At 40.5% G+C, this 15,245-nt stretch overlaps 1 protein-coding gene across 1 annotated transcript in view; it reads left to right on the plus strand.

Moving 5' to 3' along the window:
* Positions 1-15,245, plus strand: part of LOC141905682 (sodium/calcium exchanger 1-like) — a 68,742-nt gene that overhangs the window by 28,110 nt on the left and 25,387 nt on the right. The window contains exons 2-4 of the mRNA XM_074794655.1: positions 3,400-3,497; positions 4,516-4,566; positions 11,556-11,630. Of these exons, the coding sequence (XP_074650756.1) occupies positions 3,400-3,497; positions 4,516-4,566; positions 11,556-11,630 (224 nt within the window). The remainder of the gene's footprint in view (positions 1-3,399; positions 3,498-4,515; positions 4,567-11,555; positions 11,631-15,245) is intronic.

The following is a 15,245-nucleotide window of genomic DNA, read 5'->3' on the forward strand; positions in this document are numbered from 1 at the left end:
TGTTCGCGTGTAATGTCACGACTCGGCGTACTCTCGTAAAACTGTTGTTAAACTTTTATCTGGTGTGGTCTCTTCACTGGCATCGATGACGACGTCGACCTACGTGACAAACCCAACAACGATATCTCGTGCCGGTAATCTATCCGCGGACAATCTTGGCAGACGGCCGTCGGCGCCGACAGTTTTCCCCGCACAAAACTCGCCGCAATCGGTGGTTAGATTTAGCGATGGTGAAGCTCGATGAAATTGAATCCTTATCTTCATCAGCGATCAACGCAATCTACGACTGCAACGGATCGGTATTTTTATTTGAGATGATAAAAACGATATAAAGGTTTAGATTGTGATGACCATTCTTTATGATTTTCTGGTTTTTTTGCTTTGCTTGTTTCTAGTCTGACAATTCTAGCTTAGGTCTCTATAGCCAAGGTCGACTTATGGCCAGATCAGATCGTCGTAAGAACAGGGGTAGTGCACACACATGACCGATGATAGCCGATTAATTTGTCTCACGATCTTAAGAGTATTTTAAGAAAATCACTTTATAAGTCACGTGACACAATACTTGTCGCTGATTGGCTACGACATTAAGTGAGTGTGATTGTTGACCGAGGGGTAAGGACTCGTATAAGTCAACTTTTGACTTCTCCTTACTCCTCGCACTATATGTTGTTACTCTGAATATAATGTATATTGTGTCGACATTTTTTGTAACAATTTATTTTGCAAATAAATTCATTCATAAATTTATAAATTCATAAGATCAGTCATAGGAAATAGAACTTCTATCCTTATGATTCAGCTTATGATCAGTCTGTGATCAATCCGACGCGGTTGTAAGTATAGCGCACTCATCGTCGTCGATAAGGTTCTGGATTAGAAAATTGCAGACTTGACCTCTTACGAGTTGAACCGAGATCGGCTTATAATAATAATTGATATTTATATAGCGCAGGTATCCAAACTAAAGTCTTGTTCAAATGCGCTCCAACTTGGTATTATTACCCCAAGCCTATAACTCTATTCCATGTATCAGACATCTCTCCCTGGGGAGAGGTAACATCCGAGCAGTTGCTAGGCGCTCAGGAGTCATCTATCAGACCAGGTACCCATTTACTCCTGGGTGGAGAGAGGCAATGAGGATAAGTGTTTTGCCCGAGGACACTACGACAATGTATGGGGTTCGAACCCACGACCTGGCTTTCCAGAGTCAAACGCTCTAACCACTCGGCCACACCGCTCCACAAATGTAAAAACATGGACGTTTAATCTATTTTATACGAAGACCTATACGTTATACATGTAATGTAAGAAACCGCAGTCGGTTTGTAAAATAATGGCAATTTTTATGACTTCACAGAATATCACGAAGCAATGACATTTTACAGTTTTGCGCGTCTACTTTAACCGATTGTCCGTATCAATAATTCACTGTCATTGCTTTTTGCCCTCGAGAGCAGCATCGACGAGGACGCATATATCGATGTTTTCGAATCATCGTTAAATCCGGTACACGGAATTCTTAATGAATGATGATTGATCAGCGGTGTTTATGTTGTTGTACACGGCGTTTTCTAACGGAAAATAAAACGATCGCGTCGATTGTCGTCGTGTCACGCAAATAGTACTCTTCTTCCCCGATCATCGGAAAGAGTGCGTAGCGACGGACGATGTTTGCGATCGGAAAGTAGCACTTAGTTCACCGGTGTCTACGGATTTTCGATTGTTTATCGCAATTGATATGAAGAGATAGAACCGGCCGCATTTCATTACGTGATCAATTGCTTATCACACAGTATTTCGTCGTATAGTATCGTTTCCTGGCTCTAATGGAATAGATACCTTGTCACTTTAGCAGATGTCAAACTCGCGTATATTTCCCATGTTGAACTTGTGCGCGAGATAGCACCATGAAATTTCGACTCAATAGTCCAAGGGCTAGTTGTCGAATAAACACAAGAATCCGTGTATACTGTAGATAAATGAAGAAATCCCACACTTCGAATTTAAGATTATACGATCAAATTTATTATTATGAAACCACAACGTTTCGGCTGTTAACTAACAGCCATCGTTCTTCCTGATGATGGCTGTTAGTTAACAGCCGAAACGTTGTGGTTTCATAATAATAAATTTGATCGTATAATTTTAAATTCGAAGTGTGGGATTTCTTCATTTAGTCCAAGGGCTGCAGTCGAAAGTTGGTTAGAGTTAACCGTGGATAGTTGACATTTTGACAATTAAAAGTTCATAATTACTATCACAGGGATTTGTCGCAATTGATAGTGAATGAATAAAACCAGTATCAATAACCAACCACAGTATCCCTGCGTAATGAAAAAACAGAAGCGGAAAGTATTGTATTAAGGCTTATTTCATGTGAATCGGTTTTTAGAATTTTTGGAATTACAGGTGATCGAAGTGGAGAGGTCATTTTCAGTTGACAATTAGTTGCCACCCTTGTTTTTTATTATACAGGGATACTATGGTTGGTCATTGATACTGGTTTTATTTATTCACTATCAACTGTGACAAGTCCCTGTGATTACTTAATGGTATTTATCTTTACTATGGTATTTATCCGCCGGTTATCTTTAACCAACTTTTGAGCAACTGGCCCCAGGATGATGTGTTTTCTGGATACAGTTAGATATTGCATAGATCATAAGTATTTAAAAATGATGATAGGTTGGCGTTATAATCTTTCTTTGTTGGAAATTATTTTGATTCAACAACGGTAACTTATGCTTGAAAATGATCAAAGGTAGCCATATAGAGAAGAAAAGGAGGAAAAAGGAACTTTGCCAAACTGTGTGATTGTCTGCCCCTTTTTTCATTTTTATTAGCTTGATTGGCTAAAAATTTACTTATTCATGCACCCTACAATTGTTCTTCTATTAATAACGTTAGTTATGAAAATATTCTTAGAAAAATTAGCTCGTTTTTGGCATATCTATATTCATGATATTTCCTTCCTAATATTAACCATCCAGCCCAGTAGTAAAGACATGTGACTACAAACTCACCCCTTAACCCTTTCAGTGCGTCTACACCGCAGTGCGGTGTATAAATCGGTGATGGATTTTGCTAGTACACCGCGGTGCAGTGTAATCAGGAATTAGTAATTATCTCTCTTGAAAGATGGTAGCACCTGTCAAACACAATGAAATATTAGTAATTAACAATACACCGCACTGCGGTGTAGACGCAATATGGTGCTATTCCCGTTATTCAACACACTAGGATGGAATTTTCCCAAATTTTCACATTTTCTCAAGCACTATAGGGTATTAATTAGTCAGCACGGAAAGGGATAATCTATCCTTAAGTCATATTCCACAAATGAAACCATTCACTGTCGCCCGGAATGTTCACCGAATCTGATTTCTTTATTTACAGCACGTTCGAGTGGTAAGGTCTGGATCTCAAGCATTCGTTCACGGGCCTTCGAAAGAAATTCAAGCTCTACAGCAAGAAAAATCTCACAAACATGGCAGGTTAGTGCACGTCGTTATTGTTTATGACCCTGGAGCAAACATTCGTAAAAACATCAATTCATCGCTAAAAAGCTCGGGTAATGATTGTAATCCAGTTATGAGAAGCTTATTTTAGATAAGGTCTGAGTATTTTTGAATGCGCTCTAGCCTGAGGCTTCTGCTGCTTCACGCGGATAAATTTAGAGTCATTGATATGGTAAAATTTGGATTTCTGTATGCTGGTTCAGTCGATGCGTGAGCTAGAATAAACGCATTTATGGATTTTAAAAATACATTTGTGATAAGATCTGGGTATTTTAGTCGTGTACACTTTGGGTAGAAATATCGCTATTGATCTGCCACACCCTGGTAATACCATGGGAACACAGACGGGGATTGGCGTGGATGCCGACTCGGTCGTAAGGCCCAACCTTGCGTCAGTGTAACAAATACAGAAATTCTGATTTTTTCTACCCGTAACCGTTTGATATCTCATTAGAATCCTGTGCAGAAAGTACAGCAGTTCCTCTTTAAGAATGAGATTTAACCAGAGTTTTTAAAGTACGGTGACGCCTTATTTCTTTAGAAATTAATTTCAAAAAAAAATCATAAGCCCTCACTGGCGGTGTGCCTATGGCACTCCCCAATAATTGATCTGCTAGATGTAGTTCTAAATGCGTTTCATCAATCACTTGCTGAATGTGGCTGACGAATACATTAGTAACATAATGCTTGGGCAGACTGTAAGGTGATTTAGTAACGAGCACAATTTGTGCGTAGATCATGTCTTGGTTTGAAGTAAAAAACTAAAAAAGCATTCAATCAGATTGAGGGTGACATTTGTTATTAGACGGGCTCATCAAATTTTCTGATATCATCTGAATGATTTTGTTTGATGTTGATATTGTACCACTCATCCAGTTTTGCTATCATGATCTATGATATCGAAATCCCTTCCAATGATTTGGACAAGCTTAATTGTCGATGTGCCCGCTTAGGGTGATGTTTTGTTTTCATAATTTTTTCAATCCAATTTCAGCCGCACAAGTTTGAGCATCGAAGCAGGAAGTCGACGAAATTCGGCAGTTCCGTAAGTGAAAGCATGTTTCATCGCCTTTTCCGTATAAACGGTCTTATCCATCTCCTTATATCATGTTTTATCCATATGCCTTATCCATATACTTCGGTTGATAAGTATGAATATGTTGTCTTAACCATCTTTGGCTAAGCTTAATCCTGGCTTGACTAATGACATCGGTTGGTAAATCTGTACCGGAGCCTAGTGTAGACATGATATTATTTTCCCAATAGCTGCGATCACACAAACATTTTTGGCCCAGAAACGTCGACACGGGCCTAATTACTATGTGTGAATTGCAGCATTGTATAGTACGGTAAAACCCGCTTAATCCGGATTTTCGTCTAACCAGCATGGTTCCCACAGAACAGGGAAATTGGGAAAAACTTGGGAATTTTAAAAATAATAATTCCCGGTTTGGTAATATTTGAAAATTTGAAAGATTTTCCTCAAATCAGGGAAATATTTGGGAAATTCATTACATTTCATGTATTGCATTTGCCAAGGGCAACTTTCTTCAGCGATTTCCCTTGAAAATCACCTTTATCAACCAGTCACCGCTGAAATGTTGACTGTTGAATGACGATATGTGTTCATTTCCATTTGGGAAAATTGAAAATTCACCCATGAAATACTTGGGAAAAACTTGGGAATTTTGAATTCATATGACAGTGGGAACCATGAACCAGATTATATTTCCTATCCATAGTTCATTAACCCTTTCAGTGCGGTGTATGAATCGGTGATGGATTTTGCTAGTTCACCTCAATGCGGTGTATTGATGTAATTAGTAATTAGTTTTTATCTCTATTGAAAAATGGCAGCACCTGTGAAACATAGTGCAATATTAGTAACTACCGATACACCGCACCGCGGTGTGTACGCACTATAGTGGTATTCCCGTTATTCAACATACTAGGGTGGAATTTTGCAAAATTTTCAAATTATCTCCAGCACTATAGGGTATTGATTAGTCAGCACTGAAAGGGTTAATATACAAGAAAAATGACTTTTATCCCGGATTTCCTGTGAACCGGATGAGTTTTATTTCTACTATATCGAGCGAGTGGTTTACATGTGAACGCGCTCTCTAATCAGGCCCAGTCCAAATATGTCTCGGGGGTGGGGCAGATCCGGGCCAAATCATCTCCGCGGCTGATTTCTCCTCCCTTCACTCAAGTTATCTCTCCCACTCATTAATCTAGGTTAGTTAACCGCAGTCAGATGCGGTCGGTTAAGCCTGGCGGCTCGGGCGGCGGTTTCTTTCCCTTTTCGCACCAGCCGGAATAAACGACGTCGAAAATGACTCGCGCGATTTAATATAGAAAAAAAGCGCCGGATATTATTTGTCTGTCATCGTGTAATCATTATACATCACCGTCGGCGGCGGCACATCGGAGGCGATAAGTTATGCTTGGCGTGTGACTACTTATCTGAGTAATATTTCACTGTTTAATATCCAGTCGGTATAGCGCGCGCGCGTTTAGCACATCGTCATTAACGGGATACATCGGCGATCGCAAATCACCGTGGCCCTGTGGCATCTGGTATTCTATTTAGTAATCTTGTGTAATCACCGTAAGGACGCACGCGTAACGGCGGCTTCTGTTTTATGGTACGTTACGAAAAAAAATGCATTAAACGCCGTCTCCCACGGAAATTGTTTAACTTGGTATGAATTTACGTGCCCGCCTCGTGTCTTAAAGCGCCGAAGAATGGGTTGCCGCATCAAAAGTTTGCACTGAAATTGGGTATTAATTTTAGATAAGCATCGTGACAAACTATTCCTATGAGTACTTTACATGCAAATTGCGTATCTTTAAACAAGTACAGAGCAACCAACCCTCCCGCGTGTTGCGGGACAGTCACGGAATTTCATAGATTGCCGCAGGAAATGTTATATTGTCACGGATTTTTAAACAATTGGCTTTTGTCAACGAAAAAATGTTATAGATTTTATTGATTTCAATATTTTCAATGGAGAGTTGGCTGTTTTTTGCAAGTGGTAGGGAATAAATAATTGATGTAGGTAGCAGGAATGATATAGTAAGGCCTTCGTGAACATTGTGGTGCTAGCAGCCGCAACTCTAGGCATGATATAAGAAGGCAAACTGTTGCCGTCTTGCTAGCAGTCGGTACTTCACTTTCCCACGCATTGACTTAGATTTCCTGAATATTTCTTTGAATTCTAAGAAATTTTTGGTTCTAAATGCAGGTTTCTTCACCTGGATTTAAGGCTGAAAAGCTTAAATACTGGAATTTTAGGATGTCCCTGAAAATTGTTGGCTGTGCCCGAAAATGGGGATCTCTGTCTTTCAAAACAATTTTCCGGGGTTGGCAGCTCTGGATCTGATATTATGATGGCTGAAAATGTGGCCATGACGGAGAAAATAAATAACTATAATCCAGATTTCGTTAGCAGAATAGCGGTACCATAATCTTCCGAGAAATGTCTGACAACTTAATTTTTTTTACGACCATGGCTGCATTATTTTGGTCACCCGGGTTACATAGAAATCGTGTTTCCTCGGAAAAAAAGTCCTCGCAGACTCGACAGTCTCAAGTCTCCATGGGACGCTACGTGATTTTATGACAATTCGCGTATATTAATAAAAGCATAGAGATTCGTGATCTGTCACTTCAGACGTGGAAAGTCATCTCGTGAAAAAAAAACCAGTTGTACTTCACATAGTCGACTGCTGTTATCCATCCTCGTTTGGCAGGGTTTGATTGCCTGCCGCTAAAGCTCACACCGACATAAACCCTGGGCCCGGTTTCATAGACCGAGTATCAAAGTTATCCCTCGGGGTAAATCCTCAATCTGGGTGACAACCACCATAGTTACAATGAGAAACCATGGTTATAACAGACAAATTTCAAAATGTTCCCAGGGACTATTTTTCTTCCACACCTATGAAACCCACCCCTGGTCTATTACACCGCTCAAGATTTCTTGCCACCAGTCTTATATGTCTAGCCAGTCAGATGCGTTGTATTGATAGAACGAATCTGCCGGTCAGGGGCGGATCCAGAGGCCATTTTTGAAGTACTGGTCACATCTCAGAGAGCACTTTCATGTCCAAAAAAAATCAAGCGACACCAGCACAGAAAGGCGCCAATTATCTTTGTTGAAGAAATGAAAAAGGTCACTCAAAAAAATTTGATGGACTCGTACAAGTTTCACAAATCCCCTGGATCTGCCCCTGAAAACAAAGCATCTCATAGGCCACATAGACTGGTGGTCACCGAGCGGCAACCTGTCTGTCCAAGAAATCTTGTAGAAGAGCAAAGAAGGCTTTGCGGCCAGGGTTTGTGTCGGTATAACTCCCACCTCCCTGGTGTGAGCTACGCCGGGAGGCGATCAAACCGCGGCAAGTGAGGATGCCGTTATCTCGTGTTTCCAATTCTGGCCACCTCAACCGCGATAACTCCTGCGGTGGAATTGCGCCTCGCTAGACTACGCTGGTGCAGCGACAATATTTACCTTTCGCCGGTGAAATTGATATCGGAGACTGGGTAAATATTATTGTTGATGACTCGATGACAAGCTTTCGGTGAAGTCTCGATTCTTGAGTCAACGTCTGTGGCATCGGTTTACCGCGCCGCGCCGACGACTGTTGAGGTATCCACACCCTAGATGGAGTCGCGATCATATTATTTGTCCACAAGCGATGAGTGCGCATGAATTAAGGTTTGATTTCGTTACGACCGTTTATCTAAGATAGAACTGCCTAAATCATCGCGTTTTCTGATAATTGCGGCCACGATAACGTATTCAACACAAAACCTGCAACTTCACATGTGGGGGTGAATTTTAGGCCGGGGTCATTCGAGGCTTTACCTCATTCTATAGGGAATCAAACCATCAAGCATTGACGCTCTGCCTTAGTAGGAAAACCCAATTATTGTTGTGGGGCGGATCCAAGGCCCTACCTTGTGGGTGTTCCGTGATTTAAAGGGTACTGAAATTGTTGAGAACTAAAGATGGTTAAGAGCCATTCTGACGGAGTTTCGAGGCAAAAAAACGCGTTTGAAATATCATCACTGCAAGATTCTTTATGAAACCGAGAAGAAAAACATCCACAGTGTGTAGGAGAAGTGCCTTTGATGCCCATGGCTTTGATAGAAAGTGCTGCTCTGATCCTTTATCCATCATGCGATTGCCATCAAATCCAAGTGATTTTTACTAAAAAGTGCTACCCACACCCTCATGTGGCCTTCTCATAGATTTTGACTAAAAAGAGCCCCTCATACCCAGCTTTTTACCATTGTTGTGCCCAGTCACCTAAGAGTTTTTGCGATATTTTGCCCTTTACTCTGATTGTAATGGTTTTGACATTATGCCCTTTATGACGCATGATGTAAGAAGTCATGCCAATATGCCCTTCTGATCTTTCAAAAAGGGCACCGACACATCTCGACATGCTCCCGGATCTGCCACTGATTACGAATATGATATTGGCTAAGAAGTACTTCGGTATGAGATCGTACTACTAGGGATATTATGTTATATTGGATTTTGACCTTATGCGTCCAGATCTTTATTGATTCCGATAGTCATGTCATTTGATATGTATTTTCAGTGCTTGATATTGTGTCCGTACTTGCCATTCTAGGGTTCGAATGCAATTGTCATTCGATATCGCCGAAACTTACCAACCCAATTGATGCCCTCCCTAAGAGCAAAATCAGTTGTTATTGACTTAGTATAGAGTGACTTATACGTATCATATATGGGGAATATTGCCCCAATTGTTGGACGAGATGTAATTCTAAGCGATCAGCGTTGTAATGATATCGAGGGGAGTTCAGGTTTTATTAGGGTTGCTCAAAATTAGCCGATAATGCGCGCGCTGTATCAGAAATTTTGCCCCCGCAGAACGAATCTTAACTCGATCGCAATAATGTCACCCCATTCCCACGTTTAACGGTCGGCGATCATATTCTATCCTCGCTCGCGGACGACTTACACTTCTTGAGCAATTTTCGTTGTCGGTAAAATATTTGAATTAAATTGATTCTCGATTATACGTTGGTATATGAATTTGTCGGCCTGGTGTTAATTGATCTGAAGATCGGTTGAAGTAGTTTTCTAGCTGACGATGCGCAATTAAAACACACGCTCACCGTTAACTGGGAATATTTGGGTTGACACATGTTGCTCCTATAATGCCATCAATATCACATCCTGCCATATAGAATGTCACGGCGTGATAGCGACCCTCAACTTCCGATTAACGCCAATTTTTTTACGTAGCTTATCGCGACTGCCTCGTTCGTACTTCAGTAGCCTAATCTCTGAATCGCGACCAGCAATGCTAGGAAATGGCGTGTATCCCTGAGAATATCTTCCAGTTGACTAATTCTGTTCATGCTATTTTGTATCGGTCAATCCCTCCTTGCGCAGCGCACAAATTTCTTACCATACCAGCATTACTCTGTGCCCGCGCTACGATATGGCCTTGGCCTTGACCAGTTATCGATTGGCTACGGCTCTGATGAGAAAAATATTCATACGATTCAATACCTAATAACATGACTGATATATATCTGATGACCTTGCTTATTCAGGTAGTAGGCAGTTTCAATTCAGCCACTTCGGCTCGTAAGCTATAATTGGAAGAGGGCGCTTTCAAAGAAAGCACTTGCGCAAACATAAGTGATGACTGTCCAATTAATCTAAATGAACTTTTCTCTTAAATGAATCCATTATTAATGAAAACTATACTGATATCCGAGTAGAAGAATGAATTTATTGTTTTGGTGGGTGCTGTGATAATGTATGGATTCGGTAGTCTAAAAATCCAGTTCCAAGTTTGTTGACCTGATTTTGACAACGGACGACCCATTGCTCGTCACACCATCTGGTGGGATAGCTGGTTTGGCAGGTTCATCATTACGGGCATTAGGTATAGTAATGTAGGAGAATTGTTGATTTTCTTGACTTTCTGTCTTTTCTACATCATCACATTGCAAAGAAACAATTTGAATATTTCCGCATATAAAATTGCAGTGCATTCGGTTGCTTATGAGAAAATTGTTTCATTCCCATTTATGCTCATTGTCAGTAAAATCCCGTCAGTTTTTCTGACACCTCGATCGACTTTTCGATGGAATGAATAGCGCAATTTTGACAAGAATTTTGAAATTCGAATCGAAAGACAACATATCTTACTGTCAGTCTGTCTGCTGTAACCACTGATAGTGTGAATCATGGCGAGACATTTCGATTTGAAATGAAGCAAATTAGATTAATTCTTGTTAATATGTGGCACTTCTGACAGAGGCAGCCCGATTTTCGAGGTCTAAATACTGACTGCTCAACATGAAAACCAGAATAGCAGTCAGAGCTGAAACTTTGGAAAATCATGAGACTGTATATAGCCTGCCTATAATTGCAGAAACTATCGAACTTTGGAAAATTAGAGTTTGTTCGTAAATTTCTGCGCTACGCCGATAAATCTAGCTATACGTTGTATGAATTATCTAACCACCGTTCAGATAAAATCTATGGGCGACAATTCCCTTTAAAGTCAGCATTTCGTCTATTTGCCTGTACTTTGATAAAATGTCATAGTATACCGTCAAAATGTCTAAGCGTAATGTCAAATTGTGTAATGCGGGTTTCCCGGGACGACGTGATTTACATGTACATGGCGCCATCAGATGATGGCTAACCTAAAAAAAATACTGTCGGTACAGTGTCGCCCCCTTGTGACATTTAGCCGCATTACACAATTTGCGATACGCTTAGACATTTTGACGGTATAATATGACATTTTATAAAAGTACAGACGAATAGACGAAACGCTGATTTTTTAAGGGAATCGTCCCCCATATAAATTATTTTCTCTACTATTCGTGTCTTGTCTTGTGTCTCCTGTTAACAACTCTACCAACTCTACCAACTTCGCTCTACTGTAACGGACACGCCAACTTCACTCTACTGTAACGGGGTCACGAATGCACTAGCTAAACATCTGTATCGTTTTTATTTTCAGGCCTGTATCGAACATGGGTTCGGCGACGCGACTCATACAGAATCAACACCATACCGGCGGTTTCGCCCGCGCCAGGTAAGAGAGAGAAACAGTGATGATAATAATTTTCGGCTGCCATTTATCATTTGTCATAATCGGCTAGACGTACGCCGTCGCCATTGGAACGGCCGAGAGATTCTATACGCGGAAATATTTACGCATTGCGGGATGTTTTCACCGGGTTTCGCGATTGCCCCGCACAAAGAATCATTCATCAACGTAAAGCGCTAATTATAATCGCTCGATCTTTGATCATTAGCATCAACAGTTTATGATTCATAATACGCTGTATACGGGTTTCCTACCACATGTTCGATGATCACCACAGCGACCTTCGATAAGAGTTCTCGCGTTGTTTCGCTGTGCGTGGTCAAAGCAATCCTCCGAATAAACAGTGATTTCTTAATACCAAATATATATTTATGACATTGCGATTTAAGAGTTTCTATAGTGCGCCTGGAGGCCTGTAGGACTTGGTCGAATAGAAAGATTTCGTATTGTCCTTATTAAAGCCAGTGGAGAAGTTTCTTATTCTGTTTCTTATTCCGCCCTAGAATTCCTAGAATTGCAAATAATTTCATTAGTCTTGATAGCACATTACTGAAAAAGGCTTTAATGTAAATTTGCGATGTAGAATGGGTACCTGGATGCTGATTATGGTAGAATGCCTTAAGATTATAGCCGCGATCTCACAAGCGTCTTTGGCGTGGGCCAACCACTCACATAGTTGCTGAATGTACCTGTGCCTTTTTGGCATGGGCCAAACTTGGCCCGATCCAAATTTAGCGTGGACCAAATTATGGGAAGTGAATTGCAACTGGTTCTGGAAGTGACTCGCTTCACTTAGTTTTACTATTGAGTGAGTGGTCTATGTGTGAACAAGCTCTTTGATTAGGCATGGGCCAAGTTTGACTTGGGCCTGATCCAGGCCAAATTGTATCCGTGTGATCACGGCTTATTACTACATAAGATATGTATCAATCTGACATACCAGTATTTGTTAATGAGGAAAACCTTCAAGGGATTTGAATTGATTATCGCTGATAAAAGAATTCCACCTGTGGCAAGGACGACTACGCCTAGGTTTGCTAGTAGTAAATTGGTCTTCTATGTTCAATTTCTTCTACATTTAGATTGAAATTGAATAGTAAATCAACTCTTTCGAACATTATCACAAGAAAATTGACTTGAAAGTTTACTGATACCTCGAAGGCATATCGACTTTATCGACAAGTAAATCGAATAAACCGGCGACCAATCTAGCCCCAATATTGATGACATAGTGCACATCCATACCATAATATCCTAATTGCCATTAAAATCCATATAAAAAAAAACATGAAAATTCATTGAAAAAGTATTAACAATTTATTCAATAACGAAATAAATGCCATCATTTGGTAATGTTCGAAAGGTCAATATCGATGATGATGATGACGACGTAGTGCACATCCACTCCAAAATCCAGTTCAGAGTTGATCGAAAATGACCTAATTTTGACAACCTAATGAGTGCTCCCCGTTTCACTCTTGCTCCTTGATATACTCATTACAAACCCTCTACCGAAGATAAACGATGTTCACATTTTGCAAAAACCTCCACAAGGGTTTATTTTCTAATGAGTTTGAAGGTAACTACTTGACATATCGACTTCAGTAGCATGAAAAATTAATGTGCGGTGTATATACCTCAGAACACGTATACACACGTTTCTTAATAATTGCAATCTGGTGGCAGTGCATTAAATATTTATGTTGATATTAATATCACAAACTAACGTGCAAAAGTACTACTGTCTTACCTGTATGGTTTAAATTTGTGGGCACTATTTCTCTTAGGTATGGGGATCCGTTGGTCTTGCCAAATTTTATAGAGCGTATTGCCCTTTGAAGGGAATAATCCAATATTGCAAAATTATTTTTTTAATAAAATTGTCCCTTCATTTTACAGAAAGTGCCTTCAGATTTTTTTCAGCAATATCATGCCCTTAAAACAAAATGCACTCAAAATTTTAAGGGTATTGCGGAAGTCTCATAGGATCTCATGATTTGCCCCTGTGCAGGCTAGCTGACTTCAGTCCTAAAAGTCTTAACCCTTTCAGCGCTAACTTATTACTTATTATGTGCGGTGTATCATTAGTTACTACAATACACTAGTTCGGCACGTGCTGCCATCTTTCAAGAGAGATGAAAACTAATTGTTAATTGCATCATTACACCGCGGTGTGGTGTACAAGCAAAGTCCATCACCGATTTATACACCGCATAAGTTTTAAGTTGTTAGGTAAGAAAAAATACTCTGTATACAAGCCTTTGGTGTTTGCAAGGCTTTATGGTGTTTGCAACACACTTCACCTAGATGATTTTTAAAGAAATATCAAAATGCAATGCAATATCATCGTGTATAGGCATTTGGATTGAATCTGACAGTTCTGAGCTTAAATCGATCATCAGCTAATCATTTTCCTGTAGACATACGTAGCTCGAACTATCGTTCTTAAGAGGTCCGGATCCAATTTGACAGTTCTGAGTTTGACAGTTTCGATGGTCGCGTCTTTAGTGAGATGTGACCCTTGAACAATTGGAAATGAGCTCATCGAGGATAAACTCAACCGATGCGTTGAACTGGATTTGCTGTTGAGGATATCGCATTATACGTATATGTATATATGATGTAATGATATATGCAATATGGTATATCCGATGATGCTGGATCAGGGAAAACGGAAAACCGGTTAGAGCGTTTCAATATTCCATTACATACTTCGTTCATATTTCAAACGAAATCAAAGATGATCAGGTCCATTATTGACTACAGCCAGCGAAGCCTCTAGAGGTTTCACCCGGCTAATGCTGTTGATTCATTATGCTTAAAATGTTAAATTACATCGCCTATGGGGCAAATTGTCATTAGAGCTCTGCATCGATCTATTGGACTTTAGATCTTCGCTTACGTTGTCTGTGGGTCCTCTACCAACTGGCGACAGTGAACATTATAGCGGCGATCACACAAGCATTTTTGGCCCGGAACAACTGTTCACACGGGTGCCAAATGGGCCCGAGCCTGTTTGGCCCGACCAAAAACGTAGGACCAGGACAAATGATTGCGTTTGAATTGCAACTGGCACCGGAAATGATCCACTTCGCTTTGTTTGAGTATTGTTGAGTATCGAGTGAATGGTTTGCGTGTGAACGCGCTCTCTAATTAGGCACGGTATGATGTTTTTTGGTCAGGGCAAGTTTGGTCGGTGTGAAACGGGTACGGGACCCATTTGACGCCAGCATGAAGAAATACCACGGGCCTAATCTGAAATTGGCCAAATCGGGCGTTCACGGGATAGAAAAGCATTCTAAACAACAGGAGCAAATTTGATATCCAGAGACTGCGTTTGCTGAGAAAATGAAGCAATACTCTGTGATGATCTGCCAAATCATCGAAAATTTGTGATTAAAATTTCAAGATTCATCGGGCGGCAAACATGACGCTGTAGTGCAGCGTTGTTCGTCGAGTATCACTGATGATTGTTTGTCGAGAGCTCATGACAACAGTTAATTTGCTGATATCAAGACGGAACTCCGTTCGATGACAGTCTTATCGATCGCGATTGTCCATTCTAGGGCTCCGTCGTCTTTTCGCTACGGAAAATTTGAT

This window comes from Tubulanus polymorphus, chromosome 5 (assembly GCF_964204645.1).
Source record: "Tubulanus polymorphus chromosome 5, tnTubPoly1.2, whole genome shotgun sequence".
Lineage (NCBI taxonomy): Eukaryota > Metazoa > Nemertea > Palaeonemertea > Tubulaniformes > Tubulanidae > Tubulanus > Tubulanus polymorphus.